General features: G+C 43.6%; 1 protein-coding gene across 1 annotated transcript; it reads left to right on the top strand.

Annotated features, from left to right (window-relative positions):
- Positions 1 to 595: 595 nt before the first annotated feature.
- On the top strand, positions 596 to 25,188 carry NIPA1 (NIPA magnesium transporter 1). The gene is made up of 5 exons (XM_050919676.1): positions 596 to 824; positions 9,104 to 9,151; positions 16,703 to 16,793; positions 19,890 to 20,050; positions 21,977 to 25,188. The coding sequence occupies exons 1-5, from the start codon at positions 662 to 664 to the stop codon at positions 22,486 to 22,488; spliced, it is 975 nt and encodes a 324-aa protein (XP_050775633.1). The 5' UTR covers positions 596 to 661; the 3' UTR covers positions 22,489 to 25,188.
- Positions 25,189 to 25,228: the final 40 nt, after the last annotated feature.

Genomic DNA, 25,228 nt, shown 5'->3' with positions numbered 1-25,228 from the left:
GACAATATTATGTCATTAACAGTGTTGTCACAGCCCTGATGGTCCCAGGATATGAGAGACACACGGTGGTTGAGGTAAGAGCTTATGTTGGACCAACTTGAGGCGGTGAGAGAGAAATGTTGGAGCGACACAGATCTCTTCTTTCAGACCTGAAAAGCTCCACGGAGCTCCAAAGCTGGTCTCTGGCACCAACAGAAGTGGGTCCAATACACCTAATTACCAGCCCACCCACCTTGTCTGCCTTCCTCAACCCTATGTCATGAGGGTTAGCGGCTGCATGACGTCGTGCCGCATTCCAGTGCTGTGTGACGCCATGACATGACAATAGGATGCAACCATGATGTCATAATGCTACTCCGCCGTGAGGCCGCGGCGCAATGCGGCGCCAGGGTACCAGAGCTTGTTCGAGCAGGACTTGCGGCGGCCAAGCAAAGCTGCTACCGGCGGGCGGGGGACATCTCGCCGCCGCGGGCAGGGTAGATGGCGTAAGGCGCTGCCGCTACTGCGGCGGCTCGGCTGCCAGAGGCTGCTGAGCTCCGCCCCCGGCAGCGGCGGCCGGGGGTGGGGCCTGTGCGGCTCGGGGCGGGTCCCGCAGAGTGGCGGCTGGCGCGGCCGGTTCCGGGCTGGCTGCAGGGGCGCCAGTACTGCGGTGCTGCCGGGCATGAGGATGCCGGTGGGTGCAGCTGCGGGGGAAGAAGGGGCCGCGCAGAGTCCTGGCCCCGCCGCCGTCTCCTTGGGCTTGAGCGTGGCCGTGGTCTCCAGCCTGGTGAACGGTTCCACCTTCGTGCTGCAGAAGAAAGGGATCGTGCGGGCGAGAGGACGAGGTACCGGGGCTGCGGCGCCGCCCGGCTCCCCCCTTGGCCTCTTCCCCCGCCCCGGGGAAAAGCCAGCCCCAGTCTTAACGCTTTGCAATCCCCCCCCCCCCCCGGCGCCCTGCCGCGACCCCCACCCCGAATGCCTCCTTCACAGCCCGGGGTGAGGATCAGCCCCTGCCCGGCTGGTGGCCACCCCATTGCAAATGGGGTGGCTCTAGCACACACCACCCACCCGTGGCGTACACGGTAGCCCTTGCAGCCTCATGCATTTCCCCTTTCTAGAGCGTCTCCCGCCGCCAGAGGCAGCCTTTGCTCCCTCAGAGGGAGGGGTCCTTTTCTGCTCCTTCCCTCTAGATAACCTATCGGGGGAGGCCCTCAGCCCCTTCGAATAGCTTGGGGGGCGGGCTGAGGTGCTCAGCGCATGGGGTCGGGGGGAAGGATGCTCTGTCTAATGCTGCCGCACTGCTTCAGAGAGGAGAGCAAGACAGTTTCAACCCGTGTGGCTACTGCAGAACAGGTCTGGCCTCACTGTTACTTAAACTCTTCACCAGGGTCCTTGCACTTCATGTTCTTTCCTTTCAACCTTCCCTGTCCGTTTCCCTTGTCTCTGCACTCCTCTTAAGCTGATTGCTCCAGTGAATTAATAAGAAACTTAATGTGTGTGTGTGTGTGTGTGTGTGTGTGTATATATATATTAGTTGGAGTGCAGGTCCTATGATCTGAGTTATTGCTGGCTGAAAAGGCCGAATAGATCTGCTGAGTACCTTGGCTGTACTATACCTACAGAACGATAGTAAAATCATGGCAATGGTGTGGGAGAGAAAGAGAAGTTTGGGTTCTTTTCTAGTCTGCCAAAACCAAATCTGTGAATTCTAGTTAGGTTCTGTTGGTACATGCAGTGTAGCTGTAGTCACCTTGGTCTTTGGATATTACAGAAACACGGTGGGTACTACAGAAACACGGTGGGTGAAGTAATATCTTTTATTGGACCAACTTCTACAACTTTTTGAGCCCCCTATAAAGCTCTTCTTCAGGTCTGGAAAGGTACTCCTGTGGCTAAATGCAAGTGGAACAGATTGTTTAGCGTAAGTAGTTAGTACCCCTTTTAAGGGAGAGTGGCCCATTAACACCTCTGCAGTCATAAAACAAAAAGAGAGGGTGAGTGGGTTACAGACTTCTGTAACAAGCCATAAATCCAGTGTCTCTATTCAGTCTGTAATTTTGAGTGTCTAGAAGAGTTTTGAATTTAAGCTCCTACGCTCATCTTTTGAATGTGCTGTATAGGTTTCCTTTGATGATGAAGACTGATAGGTCAGACAGAGTGATTGCTTTGTGCAGTTATGAACTCCACTGCTGTAATGAACACCCCCCTCCGCACAACACACCTTTCAAGAACCATGGATTTTCTGTATGTCTGTCACAACATGGTATACTCATCCTGTGCACTAAATTCCCCAATAACAACTATGTTAGTGAAACCAGACTATGCTCTCAAATGAACTTACACAGGAAAACAATAAAAGACAAAAACACCCTATGACCTTAAGATGAACACTTTTCACAAAGCAATGGCTCTGTATCGGTCCTCACAGACACTATGTACCTTGAATGGTCCCTTAGAACAGTGGTTTTCAAACTTTTTTTTTTCTGGCAATCCAGTTGAAGAAAATTGTTGATGCCCGTGACCCAACGGAGCTGGGGATGAGGGGTTTGGGGTGTGGGAGGGGCTCAGGGCTGGGGCAGAGGGTTGGAGTGCAGGCATGAGGGCTGGGGGGGGCAGGGAATGAGGGGTTTGGGGGCAGGAGGGGGCTTCAGGTTTGAGGAGGGCTCAATGCTGGGGATGGAGGTTAAGGTGCAGGGGGGTCAGGGCTATGGGCTGGGGGTGCAGGCTCTGGGGTGGGGCCAAGGATGAAGGGTTTGGGGTACAGGAGTGCAGGGCTCAGTTTGGGGGGGCTTGAGGCAGGGGGTGCAGGATCTGGGGTGTGGCCAGGGATGAGGGGTTTGGGGTGCAAGAGAGGGCTCAGTTGCGGGGGCTCAGGGCTGGGGCAGGGTGTACAGGAGGGGTCTGGGCTGGGGGTGCAGGATCTGGGGTGGGGCCAGGGATGAGGGGTTAGGGGTTCAGGATGGGGCTCCTAGTTTGGGCTCAGAGCTGGGGCAGGGAATTGGGGAACAGGGTTGGGGTGCAGGCTTACCTCGGACGGCTCCTGGTCAGCGGCGCAGTGGGAGTGCTAAGGCAGGCTTCCTGCCTGTCCTGGCACCGTGGACCACGTGGTGCAGCCAGCAGCAAGTCTGGCTCCTAGGTGGAGGTGTGCAAGCAGCTCTGCATGGCTCTTGCCCACAGGCACCGCCTCCCCTCAACTTCCATTGGCTAATGGTACTCGGGGCAGGGGCGGCACGCAGAGCCCCATGCCCCTCCCCTGCCTAGGAGCCAGACCTGCTGCTGGCCACTTCCGGGGCGGTGTTAGAACAGGTAGAGACTAATCTGCCGTAGCCAGGCAGCACTGCCAACGAGACTTCTAATGGCCCAGTCAGCTGTGCGGACCAGAGCCATCGCGACTCAGTGTCTTACATTCGTTACTGGGTTGAGACCTGCAGTTTGAAAACCACTGCTTAGCACATATTCTAATTACTCATGCTAAACAGTCCATTCCACCATATTTAGCTGCGATGCTCTGGGAGTACATTTCCCAGACCTGAAGAAGAGCTCTGTGTAGCTTGAAAGCTTGTCTGTTTCACCAACAGAAGTTGTACTGTAATGTGTTTTATTGGACCCTCGCCCACCTTCTGACTCTAGATAGGGGAAGAACTATAAACCCTCAGCCTTTTACTGAAAGTAATTAGGGAATCCATTCCTCTCTGTCATGACTTTAACTTTCCCCTGAACGTTAAATTACTGAGATTTTTCATCTCATATCAGCTTTCAAAGCAGAAAGAACCAGCAAGGGCTTTCATGCTCTTCCTTTAGGAGCAATTAGGGTGGATGGAGAAGGTACTCTACATGGAAAAAATCCATGCTCTAATATTAGGGAACTGACATCTTTGATTTGGATATCCAGTTATGGAAATTTATTCAGTCCTGCTGCCTGAGCAAACTTAAAATGCAGCACATGAAACTTCTCTGATTATGGATAGTCAAATGAGTTGGTTTCAATGTTCACCCATAAAGTTAAAATATTTTGATATCAGAAGTCAATGGTTGGAGTGAATAGCAAGAAATACACCTCTACCTTGATATAATGCCACCCGATAGAACACGAATTTGGATATAACACGGTAAAGCAGTGCTCCAGGTGTGGGGGCTGTGCACTCCGGTGGATCAAAGCAAGTTCAATATAACACAGTTTCACCTATAACGTGGCAGATTTTTTGGCTCCCAAGGATAGCGTTATATTGAGGTAGAGGTGTAATAATAACAAAACCCAGATATGAAGTCAAACTGAAACAGTCAAGGTGAGTTAAGCATAGTCATCAATGTACTTCTAAGTCTATGGATCAGTTGCTCACTTCATGAAATACTGCAGCACCACTGATGATCTTTGATTTAAAAACAAATATTTGTCTTGTAATATTTCATGTACATTTGATAACAGGGCTTTGTAGCGGAGCCCGGAGCTGGAGCGCGGAGCAGCTCCGGAGCAGTGGACCTGCAGGTTTTTGCCTGGAGCTGGAGTGGAACTGGAGCACAGCTCCAAAGCCCTGTTTGTTGCTGGCTAGAGAAAGATGTAAAAACTCTTTCCAAAGAGTTGTACCAATGAATCTCCATTTTGTTCTTTCATAGATTCCAGGACCAGAAGGGACCATGTGATCATCTAGTCTGACCTTCTGTGTAACACAGGCCATAGAATGTCCCTAAAATAATTCCTACAGCAGATCTCTTAAATCAAGATGGGATGTTTTCTAAAAATTGTCAGGGAGGGAGAATCCACCAGGACCCTAGATGGTTAATAACTCTCACCATTAAAAATTTGTTATATTTTCAGTCTTAATTTGTCTAGCTTCAACTTCCAGCTAACTTTCTTATTTGCACCCCCTCTTTGTTCTGGTTCTCTCATAAGCGCACACTGCCAGTTATGCGGAATTATGTGATTATCTTGTCTTGTGGAGAAATGCCCACCAAGTATTATAAAACCACCAGACTTTTTTTTCTTTATTATATAACTGTAAGCCTTAATGTGAAGTTGGGCTCCTAAGGGAAAAATGTAGAGCAATAGCTCATTGTGCTGCCCAGTTAAATGTTTCTGACAAATCAACATGATTATTACAAATTCACAATTTGTCAGTTTTTTGTGTATTCTGAAGTCACAGTTTTCTAAAGCATGAAATTATTTCCTAACAGAATTTTTATGCTTTGAATGTGTCTGTAAGAAATAGCAACATTTGTCTGTCCACGCCCCCAGATCCTTGCTTTGGAATGATTATAAGAGGAAACTCATAGACTGTGTGTTGCACTGTAATCAATTACATGTTGCTTGTAGCAGACATTCTGTTTGTATTTATATATATGTGTATATAAATAAATAAATAAATAAATAGGGAACTCTTATGGAATATCTATTCAAATTACCAGAACATGTTAGATATGACCTCCAGAATTTTTTTTTATATTACTGGTCTAGGACCAGCTCACATTTCAAGATCAGGCTGTGTCTGATATGTTTGTGATGGACTCATTCAAGCGTAACAAGCAACTTGCAACTGCATTACTACTAGCCGACAGCACGATCTAACAAGTTTATTTTGCCTTTTCCACAACTGCAGCATTGTGTGACATTTTAAGGCCCTGAACACACTGCTGCTTTTACTCCTGAGGACATTCTGTGCCAAAAAATGAAAAATACTGCACCTAATATTTTACAATTCTGCAAGTTTTATTTGTCAATAAATAAATGCAGAGGCTCCAGCATGGCAGTTGGGAGCACAGGCCACTGGCTATATGAAGGTGTAGATCACACTACAGCTTCCCCAACCCCGGGACATGGACTCAGTGGTGAGGCTACACCCAACCCTGACATAGCACAAGGCCTGGGCGTGCCCCAGAAACACCCTGGGGTCCTGCCCCTCTGCGGTAGGCACACCAGGTGTGGGGCTGGCAGGCTCAACCAGGCAGGATCCAAGTGTGGAGTGGCTCAGTGAGGGGGAGAGGATTCTGTGTGGGACAGTTTGAGTGCAGGCAACTCAGTGGGGGTCTAGGTGTGGGGGAATCTGGATGCACAGAGGCTCATTGGGGGGTTCCAGGTGCAGGGGCAATTGGATTCTGCAGGGGCTTCCAGGTGAAAGTGATTGGGGCTCAGTGGAGAGGCCTGGGTGTGTGTCTCAACAGGGGCATCTCAGTGCTGGAGGAGTAGGACATGGTGGGGTGGGGGTCTGGGTGCAGCTAATTGGGTCAGTGGTGTGGGAGTCTGGATGTGGGGGCTCAGGCTTGTCAGGGAGTGCAGGGAGCTCTGGTGGGGTGGTCTGGATGCAGAGGTGGGGGTCTGAGTGCAGGGGGCTCCAGATGCAAGGGATGAGATTCAGTGGGGTGGGGTTCAGGTATGGAGGGCTAGTGGGGTTCTGGGCATACAGGGTGAGGCTTGGCAGGGGTGTCTGGGTATGGGAGGTCCGGATGAATGGGGGTTGGGCAGATGCGGGAGCAGCTCCCTGTACAGTGACCCCTCCCACTGTAGCTGAGGAGCAATGAGGGCAGGTAGCAGGGGAGGATGCTGAGCTTCCTGCAGCTGGGGTAGGTTTCTGGGGCTGGGTCTGACACGGTCCCAGCCGCTCCCTACAGGGGAAGTGGAAGTCCTGCCCTCTCCTGCTTCTAGCCCAGCTGGGGCTAGCAGCTGATCCCGGCTCAGGGTAGGAGCCATTGACTGGTGTGTCCCCAGCCCTGCTGTGATTTACCTTTCTGCCAGGTGTTCGTGGTGCCTGAAAAAATGTACCTGCACTGCTAGGGAGTGATGTGTTACTGCTCTTGCAGCTTTCCTTTGCTTCTCTGTCAGAAAGTCATTTTTCTGTGGGGAAGTAAAGAAATCTGTGGGGGACATGAATTCTACACATGCGCAGTGGTGCAGAATTCCCCCAGGAATATGCTTTGTAAACACAAGTTTTATTTTTTGTTTGATTGTGTTTTATTTTTGTTTTTTTTCATTCACAAGTGATATTTACACAACAAACATTTTGGGAGTAATCTGGTTACAACATTGTCGTTCTCCACACAAGTAAATCAAATTTCCATTTTGCTGTGTAGCTGGAACCTAACCATATTTAAAGAATTATGCTAAAGTCGTGAACTCTCAAATTCACATAATGTAACTTTTTTTCAGTATTGGTAGTTGAATGTCAAATATATAAAATAACATTGTCACAACATATATTGAAAAGTTACTTGTATCTTCACTGTTTTTTTTTCTTGGCAAAATTTGAGTGCCAACCTACTGAGGACAGCATTTCCTAATTTCTGTATACAAGAGGGAGCTACAAAAGCCCAGCAAAATTAAGTAGCAAAAATATGAAGTGTGGAATCCTAAAAGATTGGAGGCCAGTGTTTTCTCCATTTTAATATATTGGGCCAGTATAGCTTGAATGTGGACCTCAGAACTAACGTAGGGCATGATTCAAAGCTCATTGAAGTCAGAAGGTGTCTTTCCACTGATTTCAGTAGGCTTTACATTAAGTCCATAATTGACAGCATGGTACTTGCCTCTTTGAGTTTTTGCTTCACTAGTAAACTGAATCAGTGAGATACTATCAAACTGTGCTTGGAGAGGAACAGCAGTAGGAGGACACATGTTTTGAGAAGTTAATTTACTAGTGTTGATATTTTGTGTAATTTGTACAACTACTGAGACATTTTTATTTTATATGCAGTAACAGAAATGTAAAACATTTGATAAATTAGACACCCACTCAAAAGCTGATCCTAGTGCTTCCTGTCATATTTTTTTCTCCCATTTCAATTCTGATGTGGTTTTAGCAGCCATCATTTTAGGAGCCCCTAGAGTTAAAGGTTATTGCTTTATGCCATTTGGGATTCTGAACTTTCAGCTGATGAGTACAACATTGCTAGAAATCGAACCAATTTGTAAAAGAGCATCTGCTAAAGTAAGAGCAGAACTAAAGTGTGGGCATATGGGCAGGAAATAATAACCAGAATAATGTGATGTTAATATCTGACACCTTGCAGACTACCCCAGATAAACACAAATGTTATGCTCCTTGAGAGTTTTCCTGGTGGTCTAGCCTTGATGGTCTGCAAGATATTAGACCTTAAAATATTTAGTAGTATTTAGACAGGCATTAATTTATTTTAACATGGTTTTCTATTTTTTTTTTGCTCTGGTCCAGGACTTATTGTAACTCATAAAGGACCTTGGACTCTTATAACTTTTTTTTTAATATTGATTTTCTTTAGGATTCTCCAATAGGAGAATAAAACTCATGATTTGTAAAGTGTGTCCTGAAAAATCATACCTTTCTTTTAGTCAAGTTTTAAGAATATCACAGCTCTCTAGTAAATTCCACGTTAAAAGTCTAAGGTAAAATAGTAGATGAAAAATCCATAACAATTGTCTGATGATATAATGAAAATATACAGTCTCAAGATTGGTAGGCAGGCAGTTAAGGAACAGTCTGGAGTTTTCATCCATGTCTTTTGAAATGTAACATGTTCAAATCCCAGAGAAGGCCTAGATCACGTAGCCACAGGAGACTAAGAGCTTGCCAAATGTCCACACCCAAACATCTTCTCTCACAGATTTCTCTGTAAGTATCTTAAATTTGTCCCAGTGAAATTGGCTTGTAGAAATTATTCTTTGCCTCTTAGGCCAGATTTTCTGAAAGATAACCCTATCTCCTGGTAATGGCATGTATGGTGAATAGAATCTTCAGAAACATTTGTGGATATTTCAAGGCTTCCTTTAATATAAGATGAAGATATTTCATAAGCACCTGAAACTGAATTTCTAATGATCAGATGTTCAAGAATGCATACCAGGATTAGTTAGGCCAGATTCATAGACTGTCAGGGTTGGACGGGACCTCAGGAGGTCATCCAGTCCAACCCCCTGCTCAAAGCAGGACCAATCCCCAGACAGATTTGTGCCCCAGATCCCTAAATGGCCCTCTCAAGGATTAAATTCACAACCCTGGGTTTATCAGGTCAATGCTCAAACCATTGAGCTACCATCATAGTTTTTGTCTAATGTCCTTACAACTGTGTGGAAATAATTTATTAGCCTAGCTTTAATGTTGCTCTTTTATATTTTTTCCAGTAGCACTCATCCACTCTCTTCCCATGTTGCCTCTTCTAGGTACTTCATATTTAACAGATATAGTATGGTGGTCTGGTACTATTGCAAGTAAGTATCTAATGTTGTAAGATAATGTAAAGAATGGAATAGCATAGATGATTGGATTTTAAATAGCCTATCATGTATTGTAGTGTTGATTTTAGCACATCTCATTAGCCTTCAGAGTTGTCTTTCTACCAAAATGTAAGAAACCTTTGATATGGAAATTATTAGCACTCACACAATAACTCTGCCTGTGATGCACCTGTGAATTGTGATAGTAAGGTCAATTTTTTTTAAAGGCAGTTTAATAAGAAATTGTAATTCCATACCATGAGGCTTGCTTATTATATGTTGTTTTTTAGATCAGAAAACACTTAGCCAACTTTCACCTTTAGTATTTTGTCATTTCTAGCTATAGTAAATTTTTGTCACTCTACTGCAAAAAGTAGCCTGCTGAATCCTTGGGCAGTGCTGGGTATGAGATGAATACAGATCTTACTCGCACAAATAGTCTCATTGATTACACTGAATGGATTGCTGATGTGGAGTCCAAGAAAAGATACAGAGTAGCTAGCATTTTCAATTCTCAGTTCAGTTAGTGGGAAAGATGGCGTCCTACCTTTGTACTCTAATCTAATCTGTTGGATAATTAGTATTGCTATGATACTGGTTCCTTCGGTGTATGTAAATCGCAAATAGTCATTAGACTTTCAGTTGTGTTCCTTGCACAATTCAAGTGGTGCAAAGGAAATGGAAACCACCAGGTTCCTCGATGAGAATTCTCTTCATGTGGGAAAGTCTTCTGCAGCAAGTATAAAGCCAGCAGAGTGCTCCTCTGTCTCCCGAGTACCCCCCATGCTTCTTGAACCTGGGTTGGGATGGAATTTGGGAGTCTGTAATCCGCTCCCTGACAGCCCTGCTACTCTGCTCAGACCACTGGAAGCTGGGTGCAGTAGCAGTTCTGTTCTATAGTGTTCAAAATGAGCCTATCTCCTCATTTGTTTTGAGACCTCTGTTTTGAATATCTGGACAGAAGGAGTGAGAAAAAGAGAGAGGGTTTTTTCAATGAGTCAGCATAACCCTGAGTAAGCCAACTGACTGAGTTTTGTGAAGCCAAAATTGCTCAAGAGAATGGTGTGTTGGCTACTATCCATCAGCTAACATGTCAAAACTAAGCATCTAGCAGCTTATAAAAGCACCATGGAAAGAGTTAACTAGAATGGTGGCTCTCAACCTTTCCAGACTACTGTTCCCTTTTCAGCAGTCTGATTTTTCTTGTGTACCTCAAAGTTTCACCTCACTTAAACGACTTGCTTACAGAATCAGACATAAAAATACAAAAGTGTCACAGCACACTATTACTGAAAAATTGCTTATGTTCTCATTTTCACCAGATAATTATAAAATAAACCAATTGGAATCTAAATATTGTGCTTGCGTTTCAATGTATAGTATATAGAACAGTATAAACAAGTCATTATCTGTATGAAATTTTAGTTTGTACAGATTTTGCTAGTGCTTTTTATGTAGCCTGTTGTAAAACTAGGCAAATATGTCTGAGTTTATGTACACCCTGGAAAACCTCTAAGTACTCCCAGGGGTATGTGTACCCCTGGCTGAGAATCACTGAACTAGAATGCTGTGGATTCAGAATTTCAATCCAGTCACAAACAGCAAGAGCCAGGTAGAGAATTGTGGAACCCAAGGAAGGGTGGATTCTTTGGAATCTAGTAAATATCCACAGTGCCTTGTGGAAACTACAGCTGCCATTTCAGTGCAAATATCTAAACCCAGAAAAACACCACCGGTGAGTTTTTTGGTGGTGGAACCTACAGGGTTACTGCAGACTTCAAAGAAGAAGAGCTCAAATACTACTGAGATGGATCCATATAAATAGAAGAACGGATAGTTCTGTAGTGCAAGGCTCTTAACAGCAGGCAAGTGGTAACAGCTATAAAAAGATGCCTTTGAGTGTGTTCAATAAATGGCATCTGCCACTGAGAGTTTTCCAAGAAAACCTGGTTTTCCAAGATAACACTCAAAGCGTTGCACACATTCCCAGTGTTTGCAATGTGAACGTTTCAGAGTGCTTTCCCCAGTAAAAGAAACCTTATTAAAAATAGCCTTGATGAGACTTCTGTATGTGTTCTGCCAGAAGATGGTCCACCATTCTAAACATGATGCTGCTGTTTCCAAAGTAAGAAGCATACTACAAGCAGATTGGCTGTAGTGGGACATAGGGCTTGTCTTCAGGATGGGGGTATGTCAACTTATGTTACGCTATTCCAGCTACGTGAATAACATAGTTGGAGTTGACATAGCTGCAGTGTCTTCGCTGCGCTGCGTCAATGGGAGATGCTCTCCAGTTGACTTACTTTACTCTTCTTGGAGAAGTGGAGTACTGGGGTCGACTGGAGATGACTCTGCAGTTGATTTAATGGGCCTTCACTAGTCCTGCTAAATTGACCCCTTCTGCATTGATTGCAGCACTGTAGTGAAGCCCGGCCCACAGTCACAAAGTGCCGCTCCTTGAATCAGATGTAGAAAATTAGCTGACTCATCATTTTCTGCTCAGAGGAAGCAAAGGCGTTGGCTCAGGCATACTGAAACACGGCCAAGATTATTACTGATTTTCTTGGGCTGTTTGAGGAGTTAATTCAACATAGATTATAAACTCTTCGGGGCAGAGACCATCTCTTTGTTCTGTATTTGTACAGTGACTAACAGTGGTTTCCAGCTCCATGACTAGGACTCACTACAATACAAATACTGAAGAATACTAACTTGAGTAGCATTTCAGAGATACTTATGTATTTGTCTTTGTACAGCTACTAGGGCTCTGGCAGTCCACCTCAACCATAAAGTCAGGGGATCTGAGCCATGAAAAAGCAAATTTTAATTTGAGCAACTGAGCAGTGGGGAGTCCAAAGGAGAATATTGTGTACCCAGCATACTCTCTCTAGTTCAAGGTCTTTCCCTTCAACTCTGAATATCTCCAAGCCAGAGCTGCCATATGTGCTTGCTTAAAAAACATGCACACAAACGAGAGAGCTCAATAAAGAGCAGATCTTAGTGGGACTATAATCCAGTCCTAGGTAAAGACAGCATGCAAAGATCATGACTGAGGCCACGTCCAGACTAGGAATTAAAATCGATTTTAGATACGCAACTTCAGCTACGAGAATAACGTAGCTGAAGTCGAATTTCTAAAATCGAGGTACTCACCAGTCTGGACGGCGCGGCATCGATGTCCGCGGCTCTCCGCGTCGATTCCGGAACTCCGTTCGGGTTGATGGAGTTCCGGAATCGATGTAAGCGCGCTCGGGGATCGATACACCGCGTCCAGACTAGACGCGATATATCGATCCCCGAGCAATCGATTTTAACCCGCCGATGCCGCGGGTTAGTCTGGACGAGGGCTGACTCTTGGGTTTTACAGATGTGGGCTGACTGACTGCTGGCTACCTCACTAGATTCAGTATTACATGCACAGGAAACACCAGTGAACTGAGTCAGCATAATGCCACCATACTCCATATCTTGTACATTTGTTTTCTTTCTTCAGTGTTCCTTATGAGGTACCTCAGCTTTACTGAGCTGTGAACTTATTTGGTGAATGAATAAATGTTTGTATAGTGCTTTGCAGATGTAAAACATTAGTTAAGTATAAAGAAGTAGTATAATGAGGATGGTATTTGACAGTAGAGTGCAGAAAGGCTTGGTTTCTTGAAATGATTTGATTTTAAGTGCTAGTAATGGCCACAACTTGAAATTCCATTTTTTTCTACTATATTGTACTGCACATTCAGTCTCAAAGATTTTGTTTATTATTATTGATAATAACTAATATGAAAGCTGGCTTATTGTAAGGTGGGCTGGCATTTCTAAACTAGCCAATATTTTTAGAACGCAGCACAGTTATTTTATGTAGTTATGTGGTCAATTTGGAATTCCGTTTTTTAATATCAGACTGTCAGGTGCAGATTCTCAGCTAGTGTAAATTTTCATAGCTCCATGGTGTGTTACGCTGGTTGAGGATCTGCCCCCTGAATATTGTATAGTGCACAGATTGTCACATGTCCTGTTATCTGTGTGTTAATTTAGTATCCACCAGCTTTTAACAAAGTATTTAATATTTGAATATTCTTCTCTCTCTGTACCCACTCAGTGGTTTCCTCACATCCCTCGGTGAGAGTGAGGGCTGTTGTGGGGCACTATAGCTAGCTATATGGGATTCCAAATATCTCCTGCTTTAGAACAGGGATGGGCAAACTATGGCCTGTGGGCTGGATCCGACCCCTCAGGGCTTTGGATCTGTCCAACGGTGCCGCTGGGACCATGTCCCTGCGGCCTCCAGGCAGGGGGGCAGAGGGCTCTGTGCGTTGCCTTCAGGCACCGCCCCCTGCAGCTCCCATTGGCCGGGAACAGGGAACCGCAGCCAATGGGAGCTTCGGGGGAGGTACCTGAAGGTGCGGCAAGGGCAGCACATGCAGAACCCTCTGCCTCCCCTTTCCTCAGGAGCCACAGCACTTCCAAGAGCGGCGTGGGGCCGGGGACAGGGCAGGTGTGCAGGAAGCCTGCACTGGCCATGGTGCGCACTGCTAACACCCCGGAGCTTCTTTAGGTAAGCGGTGCTGGGCCAGAGCCAGAAACCCTCCTGCACCCTGCCTCAACTCCCTGCCCTGAGCCCCCTGGCTGCACCTTGCAGCCCTCCTGCACCCCAGCTCCCTGCCCTGAGCCCCCTCATACACCCTGTACCTCACTCTGCCCTAATCCCTTGCCCTGAGCCCTTCCTGCACACCGCACCCCCTCCCACACCCAGCACTCCCTCACGCACTCCAACCCCCTGCCCTGGCCTTGCATACAATTTCCCCACCCAGATGTGGCCCTCGGCCCAAAAAGTTTGCCCACCCCTGCTCTAGAATCTAGATCAGGGGTCATCAACCTCAGCACGTGACCCATCAGGATAATCATCTGGTGGGGCCATGAGACATTTTGTTTACGTTGACAGTCCGCAGGCATGCCCCCCCCCCCCCGACAGCTCCTAGTAGTTGTGGTTCACTGTTCCCGGCCAACGAGAGCTGTGGGAAGCAGCAGGCCGCAGGGATGTGCTGGTAGCCACTTCCCACAGCTTCCATTGGCTGGGAACAGCAAACTGTGGCCACTGGGAGCTGTGGGCAACTGTGCCTGCAGATGGTCAACATAAACCAAATGTCTTTTGTTTATTATTATTGATAATAACTAATATGAAAGCTGGCTTACTGTAAGGTGGGCTGGCATTTCTAAAACTAGCCAATATTTTTAGAACGCAGCACAGTTATTTTATGTAGTTATGTGGTCAGTTTGGAAACTAGCTATGGGAGTAAAGGGAAACAAGAAGACTTTTTATCAATACATTATAAGCAAGAGGAAGACTAAGGACAGGGTAGGCCCACTGCTTTGTGAGGAGGGAGAAACAGTAACAGGAAACTTGGAAATGGCAGAGATGCTTAATGACTTTTTTGTTTCGGTCTTCACTGAGAAGTCTGAAGGAATGTCTGACATAGTGAATGCTTATGGGAAGGGGGTAGGTTTAGAAGATAAAATAAAAAAAGAGCAAGTTAAAAATCACTTAGAAAAGTTAGATGCCTGCAAGTCACCAGGGCCTGATGAAATGCATCCTAGAATACTCAAGGAGTTAAAGAGGTATCTGAGCCTCTAGCTATTATCTTCGGAAAGTCATGGGAGATGGGAGAGATTCCAGAAGACTGGAAAAGGGCAAATATAGTGCCCATCTATAAAAAGGGAAATAAAAACAACCCAGGAAAGTACAGACCAGTTAGTTTAACTTCTGTGCCAGGGAAGATAATGGAGCAAGTAATTAAAGAAATCATTTGCAAACACTTGGAAGGTGATAGGGAATAGCCAGCATGGATTTGTAAAGAACAAATTGTGTCAAACCAATCTGATAGCTTTTTGATAGGATAACGAGTCATGTGGATAAGGGAGAAGCGGTGGATGCGGTATACCTAGACTTTAGTAAGGCATTTGATACGATCTCGCATGATATCCTTATTGATAAACTAGGCAAATACAATTTAGATGGGGCTACTATAAGGTGGGTGCATAACTGGCTGGATAACCATACTCAGAGAAAGTAGTTGTTAATGGCTCCCAATCCTGCTGGAAAGGTATAACAAGTTGGGTTCCGCAGGGGTCTGTTTTGGGACTGGCTCTGTTCAATATCTTCATCAACGACTTAGATGTTGGCGTAGAAAGTACGCTTATTAAGTTTGCGGACGATACCAAACTGGGAGGGATTGCAACTGCTTTGGAGGACAGGGTCAAAATTCAAAATGATCTGGACAAATTGGAGAAATGGTCTGAGGTAAACTGGATGAAGTTCAATAAAGACAAATGCAAAGTGCTCTACTTAGGAAGGAACAATCAGTTTCACACGTACAGAATGGGAAGAGACTGTCTAGGAAGGGGTATGGCAGAAAGAGATCTAGAGGTCATAGTGGACTACAAGCTAAATATGAGTCAACAGTGTGATACTGTTGCAAAAAAAGCAAACATGATTCTGGGATGCATTAACAGGTGTGTTGTAAACAAGACACGAGAAGTCATTCTTCCGCTCTACTCTGTGCTGGTTAGGCCTCAACTGGAGTATTGTGTCCAGTTCTGGGCACCGCATTTCAAGAAAGATGTGGAGAAATTGGAGAGGGTCCAGAGAAGAGCAACAAGAATGATTAAAGGTCTTGAGAACATGACCTATGAAGGAAGGCTGAAAGAATTGGGTTTATTTAGTTTGGAAAAGAGAAGACTGAGAGGGGACATGATAGCAGTTTTCAGGTATCTAAAAGGGTGTCATCAGGAGGAGGGAGAAAACTTGTTCACCTTAGCCTCTAATGATAGAACAAGAAGCAATGGGCTTAAACTGCAGCAAGGGAGATTTAGGTTGGATATTAGGAAAAAGTTCCTAACTGTCAAGGTAGTTAAACACTAGAATAAATTGCCTAGGGAGGTTGTGGAATCTCCATCTCTGGAGATATTTAAGAGTAGGTTAGATAAATGTCTATCAGGGATGGTCTAGACAGTATTTGGTCCTGCCATGAGGGCAGGGGACTGGACTTGATGACCTCTCGAGGTCCCTTCCAGTCCTAGAGTCTATGAGTCTGAGTCTGAGTCTCATGACCCGCCAGTGGATTACCCTGATCGGCCGTGTGCCAAAGGTTGCTGACTCCTAATATAGAACATGGAATGCCTAAATTCAGACCTCCCTACATCAGGAAATTTGAGTGCAACCCATGACAGGGTTTCAAATTCTCAGTCTCTTGACTCTCTCCCCTATTTAATTATGAAAATTTTTTGAAGAGAACATTAATAAGCAGAATTATTGATGATGCTCTCTTGGTGCCTTCTCTTTTGCAAACAGAAAGCCTTTATTTAAAAAAAAATAAAAAATCAGCTGGAAAATTTAGTTTTTGTATAACTGAAAAGTTATGGGCAGAACTAAACAGTTCAGTAATGTTCATCTTCCAGTCAGGTCAGTAGTTATGAGCCAGCATTGAGTAGCTTTTCTTTATTCCTATTTACTAAGGGGTTTAAAAAACTCTTCTGTGGTTCTCTTAACAGTGGCACTTGGTCAAATTGGGAATTTCTTGGCCTACACTGCAGTTCCAACTGTGTTAGTGACTCCTCTAGGAGCTCTTGGCGTTCCATTTGGGTAAGAATTGTATTTATTTATTTATTTGAATGCTGCATTACTTACTAGCAAAATGTAGATTCTAAATAAAATCAGTGACCATTTGTGTTCCATCAGGAAAACATAATGCTTGTGGACATTAGTTTCCCTTCTCACATTTTAATGAAGTGTAATAAACATAGTTGATGGATTCTTTGCCCAGAAAGATGAATAGTGTTTAAATGTCAGCTATTATCAACAACTTAAACAGATTATCAAAATTGCACCACATGTCCCATTCAACATATTCATAAATGATCTAGAAAAAGGGGTAAACAGTGAGGTGGCAAAATTTGCAGATGATACAAAGCTATTCAAGAGAGTTAACTCCCAGGCAGATTGCGAAGAGCTACAAAAGGATCTCTCAGAACTGGGTGACTGGGCAACAAAATGGCAGATGAAATTCTATGTTGATAAATGCAAAGTAATGGACATTGGAAAACATAATCCCAACTATACATATAAAATGATGGGGTCTAAATTAGCTATAACCACTCAAGAAAGAGATCTTGGAGCCATTGTGTATAGTTCTCTGAAAACATCAACTCAATATGCAGTGGACGTCAAAAAAGTGAACAGAATGTTGGGAATTATCAAGAAAGGGATAGATAATAAGGCAGAAAATATCATGTTGCCTCTCTATAAATCAATGGTGCTCCCACATCTTGAAAACTGCATGCAGATGTGGTCACCCCATCTCACAAAAAATATATTGAACTTGGAAAAGGTTCAAAAAAGGGCAAAAAAAATGATTAGGCTATGGAATGACTGCCATAGGAGGAGAGATTAATAAGACTGGGACTTTTTAGCTTGGAAAAGAGATGACTAAGGGGAGATATGATTGCGGTCTACAAAATCATGACTCCTGTGGAGAAAGTAAATAAGGAAGTGTTATTTACTCCTTCTCATAATAAGAACAAATAAAATGAATAGGCAGTAGGTTTAAAACAAACAAAAGGTAGTATTTTTTCACACAATGCACAACCTGTGGAACTCTTTGCCAGAGGATGTTGTAAACGCCAAGACTATAACAAGTTCAAAAAAGAACTAGATAAATTGAGGGAGGATAGGTCCATCAAGGGCTATTAGCCATGGTGGGCAGGGATGGTATCCCTAGCCTCTGTTTGCCAGGAGCTGGGGATGGATCACTTGATTACCTGTTCTGTTCATTCCCTCTGGGGGACCTGGCATTGGCCACTGTTGGAAGACAGGATACTGGGCTAGATGGACCTTTGGTCTGACCCAGTATGGCAGTTCTTATGTTTCTACACGCTTAATCTCTTATCATTCATAGATCCCTTTCCTTTTTGCTGCTGCTTGGATTTCCTCTATTTTTGTTTATTTCATATTCTTTCTCTCCTTTACTGCCCCCACCTCAAATACACATTGTATTGCATCCTGTTGAATTTGGTCCGATTTTCTAAACAAAGATTTTTCCCTTGCCACGCCTTTCATTAGCATCAGTGCATGTGTGTGTGGAGAAAGATTCATAAAATTAATATAATATGCAGCTAAATATTTTGAGAGTATCCAGTGTGTAACTGTTAAACCACCATAAAAGAATAATAGTATTTAAAAATAAACAAAACTGTGCACTCCCTGGAGTTTTTCCCACCAGGTGGTGTTAATTGGTGTATTATTCAAAAGGCACTGTGTTTGTCACAGAAGTCACAGATTCTGTGACTTTCCAGGACCTCTGTGACTTCTGCAGCAGCTGGCCTGGGAGCAGTCACATCAGCTGCTGCTGGAGCTGTCTAAGACCCTGCTGCTCCCCAGCAGCAGGAGTTTGAGTTTGGGCGGGGGCTCAGAGCTGGGGATTGGGGTCTGGGGTGGTGCTTACCTGGGGGGAGAGGTGGCTCCCCGGAACGGTGACAGGCACTCCCGTCCCTCAGCTCCTAGCTTCACATGATGCCTCCACCCGCATGCATTGCCCTCGCAGCTCCTATTGGCTGCAGTTCCCAGCCAATGGGAGCTGCAGAACTGGGCCTTGAGGCAGAGCAGAGGCAGCATGTGAAGCTAGGAGCTGGAGGTTGCTGCTTCCCAGGAACCAGGTAGGGAAGCTGCCCCCGCCCCACCCAAGTGCCGATGGTGCGCAACACCCTTTCCCCCTCCAAGCATCCAAACCATGCATAGCTCTGCCCACCCCCCACCCCCCCGCAGTACCTGCAGTTACACCTCCAGGCTGCACACATCTCTTCTCCCCCCCCGCAGCTACCACGGCACCACACTCCTCCCCTCCGCCCTCCCGGGCCACACACATCCTGTCCCCCTGAGCACCCACGGCATTCCTTGGGCCACCCTACTCAGCCCTGCCTGCCCCCAAGTTTTAGTCATTTAGTCAGGGGTATATAGTAAAAGTCATGGATAGGTCACGGGACGTGAATTTTTGTTTACTGCCCATGACGTGTCCATGAGTTTTACTAGAAATACCTGTGACTAAAACCTAGCCTTAATTATGCATCTGAACTGCATTGATCATCTACTTCAAGCTGCAAAATGTTTGGGGTTGGTATCATGTCTTCCTTTGCCTTGAACAGTTATGATCACACGGAGTTAAACAAGCAGTATATTTTGTATGTTTGGGCCATTTACTTGGGGGTGTGCTGCCGGGGTAGCTGGGTGGGGGAGAAGAGACATGTACAGCCTGGAGATGTAGCTGCGGGTACTGCACGGGGGCACAGGTGTGCATGGCTTGGATGCTTGATGGGGGAGGAGTGTTTGAATCCAGCCTGTGGTGTTAGTGACCAAAAATCATTGCTACCTCTTTACTGCTTGTGGCCCATGTGAAATGGATTGGTAATCTCCCACCAGATTGCACTGGATAGGTGTCTGCCTCACAGTTGGCCTGGCCCCCTTGTACCCTCAGCTAAGAGGGGGAGGGTTCAGTGGACATAAAGACTGAATTTATTTTCTACTTTCCTCCCCTGTCTTGGGACAGGTCTGAAGCGTATAAATGGGCTACATGAAGACTATTTTTGGAATAAACGAAGGGCTGGCAAGTAATACCCTAGCTGAGAGATATGTATTAAGAGAATGAATAATTTAAATTAATTTTAATTTTCTTCCACTTTATGAAAGGTCCATTTTAGCTTCTTACTTACTGAAAGAAAAACTCAACATTCTCGGCAAGTTGGGATGTCTGCTGAGCTGTGCTGGGTCTGTTGTTCTCATAATCCATTCCCCAAAATCTGAGACTGTAACGACTCAGGCTGAGCTTGAAGAGAAGCTCACAAATCCAGGTACTTCATTCTCTTACAAAATTATGGTAGCACTGTCCAGGAACACCTATTTGAAGGGAACAGTTGTTTCCTCAAAGCAGCAATATTAGTGGTATTAAGGCTTCTGCATTCCTAGGCAAATATGGTATAAAGGAGACAAACCACCATGGTTTCCTTACATGAAAACCATCTCTTCAGTGTACTAGAATTCCCTGAGTGTGCCAACAACATAATGGATAAAGGAGAAATTATAGATATGATTTTTTTGAAAAGGGCCTGAGTGAATTAGGCTCCTAACTCCCTTTGATTTAGGCACTTCTGAAAATTACCTTTTGACAGCCTCTCTCATGAAGCTGTTTATTAAAAAAAACTAAATAGACATGGATTAAGTGGTAAACTGTCCTGAGTTAGAAACTGGCCAGCAGACAAATTCAAAGGCTCTGATCTTGGGTTGTCTGAGCTTGTAGTTTCCTGCTTTTCGTGCTGTCCAGGAGCCAGCCACTTATTGGCATAAGTTAGTCTGCTCTAATGTATTTAACTACCTTTGGCCACAAAGGACCATTCTATAAACTGGGGCTAAATGGAATATAGAGACATGCTGGTTATGCCCCCCTATGCCAAGGGGTTGAGAACACAGGGAGCGGTGGTATAGGAGCTACAGTAGTTTCTGCACCACCTAAGGATTCTCTCATGCAGGCGGAATCCTCTATTAACTGGTTAAAGTGATGTTGCAGTTGCTTAGTGTCACCAAGGAGGTGCAGAGTAGCCATAACAAGGACTAGGATCTGATCTAAAGAAGAAATAAAGCCTCAGTTTTCAAGTTTGCAACTTTGCAAAAGTGTGTTTTTTTTTCTTTTTTTTTCTTTTTTTTTAGTGCTTTGAAATAATTCTCCATTTTAGTTTTTCCTTACAATGAAAATCATTGCATTTTTGCATGGTAAATCAAGAACTGCAAATAAATTTTTTTTTTTTTTAAAGTGAAGAAACCAACTTGGCTGTAAGTTAGACTTGTAACCTGTTTCCTAGAAAGATGAAGAGGTGTTTTATGTAGTTTCCTCTTAAGGAAAGAATCAAAACTGTAATTCCAGGAGCTCACTTTAAGGGGTTCTAAACAAAAATTGAATCTTTGTGGGTAAAATCCTTGCACTTCTTCTTGCCCAACAGCTTTAAGATCTAATAGGATCTATTTGATGGTGCGCATATACATTACTTTTGTATCAAGTGGATGTTTGCTTTTGCACACTGGAGGCATATATGAATGCGCAAATAAAATACGTTGTGAAGTTCCTTTTCTTTACTGCTATTCACTGGACTGACTTGCTTGTAAACCCTTCCTTACCTGCTAGTTGTTTGGCATATTCTCTGTGCTTCATAGATGCTAAACTGGGAATTATTTAACATTTTCAGTTTCACTAAAACTCAAACCTAAAGTGTACCTAAAATTGTTAGTAAAGGAAATATTTTTGTGCCTTTAATAGTCCTACCAGACCAGAATTAACTAATTAAGTGTGTCCTATTCATCCCATTGACTTTAATGGGACTTAAGTATGTGCTTAGGTACTTCGTGGAATTCAGGTCAGAGTTATGAATGTGGTTATATCGCAACCATTCTTCATAGGGGACTTTAATAGGAATATAATGTCAGCTTTTAAAAAAACCTTTAAATCGAGTTACAGTGTGAAACAGTTGGTATTCACACATTATTTTTGATTTGCACAAAGAGGGTAAAAACAGCAACTGTCATTGTTGTACATTGATTTAACCAATTTCAAAAGCTTTTGTTCTTTAGTTGATAGGAAATCCTCAGCTTTGTGTACATATCCTTATATGTTACTATGTTTAGGGGTTCATGACTGAGCCTTTAAATATCTCTAATAAATTACCTGGGGCAAAAGTTTCTACCTTGCCATTAACAAGCCATTGCCTTGTTTTCTTTGTTTTTTTCAGTGTTTGTGGGCTACCTCTGCATAGTGCTTCTCATGCTTCTCCTGCTTATCTTCTGGATAGCACCAGCTCATGGACCCACTAATATTATGGTTTACATCAGTATTTGCTCACTGTTGGGCAGTTTCACTGTGCCCAGCACAAAAGGCATTGGGCTGGCTGCTCAAGATATCTTCCACAATAATCCATCAAGTCAAAGAGCCTTGTACCTCTGTTTGGTTCTTCTAGCAGTGTTAGGATGTAGCATCATCATTCAGTTCAAGTATATCAATAAGGCACTGGAATGTTTTGACTCATCTGTGTTTGGTGCCATCTACTACGTCGTGTTCACCACTTTAGTCCTGCTGGCCTCAGCCATCCTTTTTAGGGAGTGGAGTAATGTGGGTGTGGTAGATTTCTTGGGGATGGCTTGTGGATTCATCACTGTATCTATTGGAATTGTTCTTATACAAGTCTTCAAGGAATTCAACTTCAATATTGGGGATTTGAATAAACCTAATGTGAAGACAGATTAAAAACATATTTGAGGGGAACTGGATGGCTCAGGGAATGATACAGAGCCTTCCATTTCTAGGTCACTGATTCCAATATGACTGAGAGTGGTAGATGGTACCCTCAGAGAGTGGCTGCTTGCGTGAAATGATTTGGTGGCCTTCATCCAGTTTTAATGGACAGTTGCCCACATACCCAAAATCACCATAATAAGTTGCCATTAACTGGTATCATTGCTGACTGTCTCAACAGAAAGGCTAAGGAATGAATCAGCATAGAAACTGATGTATCTCCTTGCCCCTAAAAGTGGTCCATCCAGAAAAGGTTTGATGACATTCTGGCAGGCCAGTGTAGGAAATCTTTACAGTAGACTGCTTATGATGTACTTGTTCTGTGGACAGAGAACATCGGTTTCCAATGCACTCAGTCTGGCACCTTTCATGAATAGTTTATGCCCTAAAAAAAAAAATTGTAAGCAAATGGAACAATTCTATTAATTTCCTTAAAACAGCAATATGTTCACAGTCCAGGCTGTGAATTGTGAAACAAATGTTGATTTGAATTGTGGTCTACAGATTTGTCCTTTGTACAGTAACTGCCTCCGCAATTTGGACTGACACAGGTGAATGTACTGGAGGGTTCTAAATTAAGTCATTGGTATAGAGTAGTGCATCTAACCCTTAAAATCTTTCACTACGTACTTACCAACTGAAACTAGCTCACAGATCCAGCTGGAACTAGCATCCAGATTACAGGTATACATTTTATTCATAACTCTTTTTTAAGTGCATTAAGACATACAGCATTAATCCAAGAGCTTTTCACGGTTAATGGACAGGAAGAGCGTGAAGGACGTGGAAGTGATGCACAGTCTTGCTGTATATATGGTGGGTTATCCAGTGCCTTTGTAATCTAAAAATATCATTTAATTTGAATGTTTGTTTCTGAGAGCTTGTAACAGGTTAGAAAAATCCAGTTTTGTTGTCTGTAATATTTGACTGTACTCAAATTATAAGCATGTAAAGGAGACTGAACGGTCAAAATGTTTTTGGAAAGCTTTACAAGCCTGAAGTCAATGCTGAGATGCTTTGGTGGCTTCTGCAAACATCTATGATCATAATGAGAAGTAACTGGTAAGAGGTCTACTTACAACAATCCAGTATATGTAGAATCCAGTTATGCAACAGAATATAGGAATTTATTTAATAAAGTAGCTAATTGACAAAATTGTTCTTCAGAACAGGATAATGAGTAAATGGACTTATATGTCACTAGATTGCCGATTATGAAATCAGGCTATGAACTGGCACTGGTATGAGCAAAAAGTTTATGAGATGCACAGGTGTGAGATTTCTTGATTAACTCAGGAGGATGGGTAAGATTATGGTCTTTAGAAAGGTGGAGTTGAGTAACCCCAGTATACATGCATTCAGATCCAGTATTTCACAGTGTGTTGTAGTTCAGCAGCAGTATTTTAAAGAATTGTACAAGTGGCTCAAGCCATGGTACGAATGATTCTGAACTGATTGGTTTCGATTACCTGGATTACAGTACATTAATGTGTCAAAGAATATGAGAAATTACTGGTATTCACTAATATTTAGAAGGCTGGATTGATCTTGTCTTTGGAGTGAAAATAATTTTCATGGTATAATGTAATCAGTGATCATTATAAACAGAATGTCATTGGAAGAGTGTACCAAAGGCTTGAAAATAAGTGAGAGAAATTCTTTTGTTTTAAGTTTGGAGATAAAAGTAGATTTGCATAGCATATGACTACGGAACACCTGGCAGTCCAGAATGTCTCATGAGGCAAAACAGGGGATCATCAGACACCATTTGAGAAGGTTACAAATGTCAGTCTATAACAAGAGGTCAAGAACAGTATCATGTAGTTAAGTTTATGGGCTAGCTGTAGGTAATGCAAACCTTGGTTATTTAGAGGTGTTGCTAACTCTCAATAATTGGTGTTGTGTTTTAAAACCCCAGCTCACTGAAGTCATGTGACTACTTGAGACTCTCAGCTTTTGATTTAAAAGGAAAGTAAGTTGCTACCCCTCATAGTTACAGAGAAAATCGTGAAAATGCAACCTCAGGGAACACTAAAGGCTCAAAAACCGGAAGGCAAATAAAAAGAACCTCAAATATATTATTTTTAAGCCAGTGTCATGTTTTTTGGAGGCCTGACATGATTTTTGAACATACAGGGTTGACAACTAGGGTGGCCAGATGTCCCAATTTTATAGGGACAGTCCTGATTTTTGGGTCTTTTTCTTATATAGACTCCTATTACCCGCACCCCCTCTCCCAGTTTTTCACATTTGCTGTCCGGTCACTCTATTGACAACATTGGGGTTATCAAATCAAAGTATTTTATTTGATATATGGAGGAAAGAACAGACAGAATTTTATATCCAAAAATCTCAGCTGTTGTGATTTAGACCTGATAAATGATGGAAAGATATCTTATGATATTAGGCCAGGAAAAGAGAAAAAAGAACTAGCAAACAGGAAATTTTTGTGCATTTTAAAAACACTTTATGGGGTTATGTCACTTTTTCTAGGTAGGATTTTTCTAGATGAGGGAATCAGGTGTTGAATTTTAAATAAGATTTGACTGAGTTCTCTTTTTTACATTGTATTGATTGGAAGAAGGTATCTTGGTTACTCTAAAGCAATATTTCTCAAACTGGGGTCGCCGCTTGTGTAGAGAAAGCCCCGGCAGGCTGGGCCAGTTTGTTTACCTGCCCCGTCCACAGGTCT

This window comes from Gopherus flavomarginatus, chromosome 1, assembly GCF_025201925.1.
Source record: "Gopherus flavomarginatus isolate rGopFla2 chromosome 1, rGopFla2.mat.asm, whole genome shotgun sequence".
Taxonomy (NCBI): domain Eukaryota; kingdom Metazoa; phylum Chordata; order Testudines; family Testudinidae; genus Gopherus; species Gopherus flavomarginatus.
The sequence above is the reverse complement of the archived record's forward strand: the minus strand, read 5'-3'. Positions and strand labels throughout refer to the sequence as shown.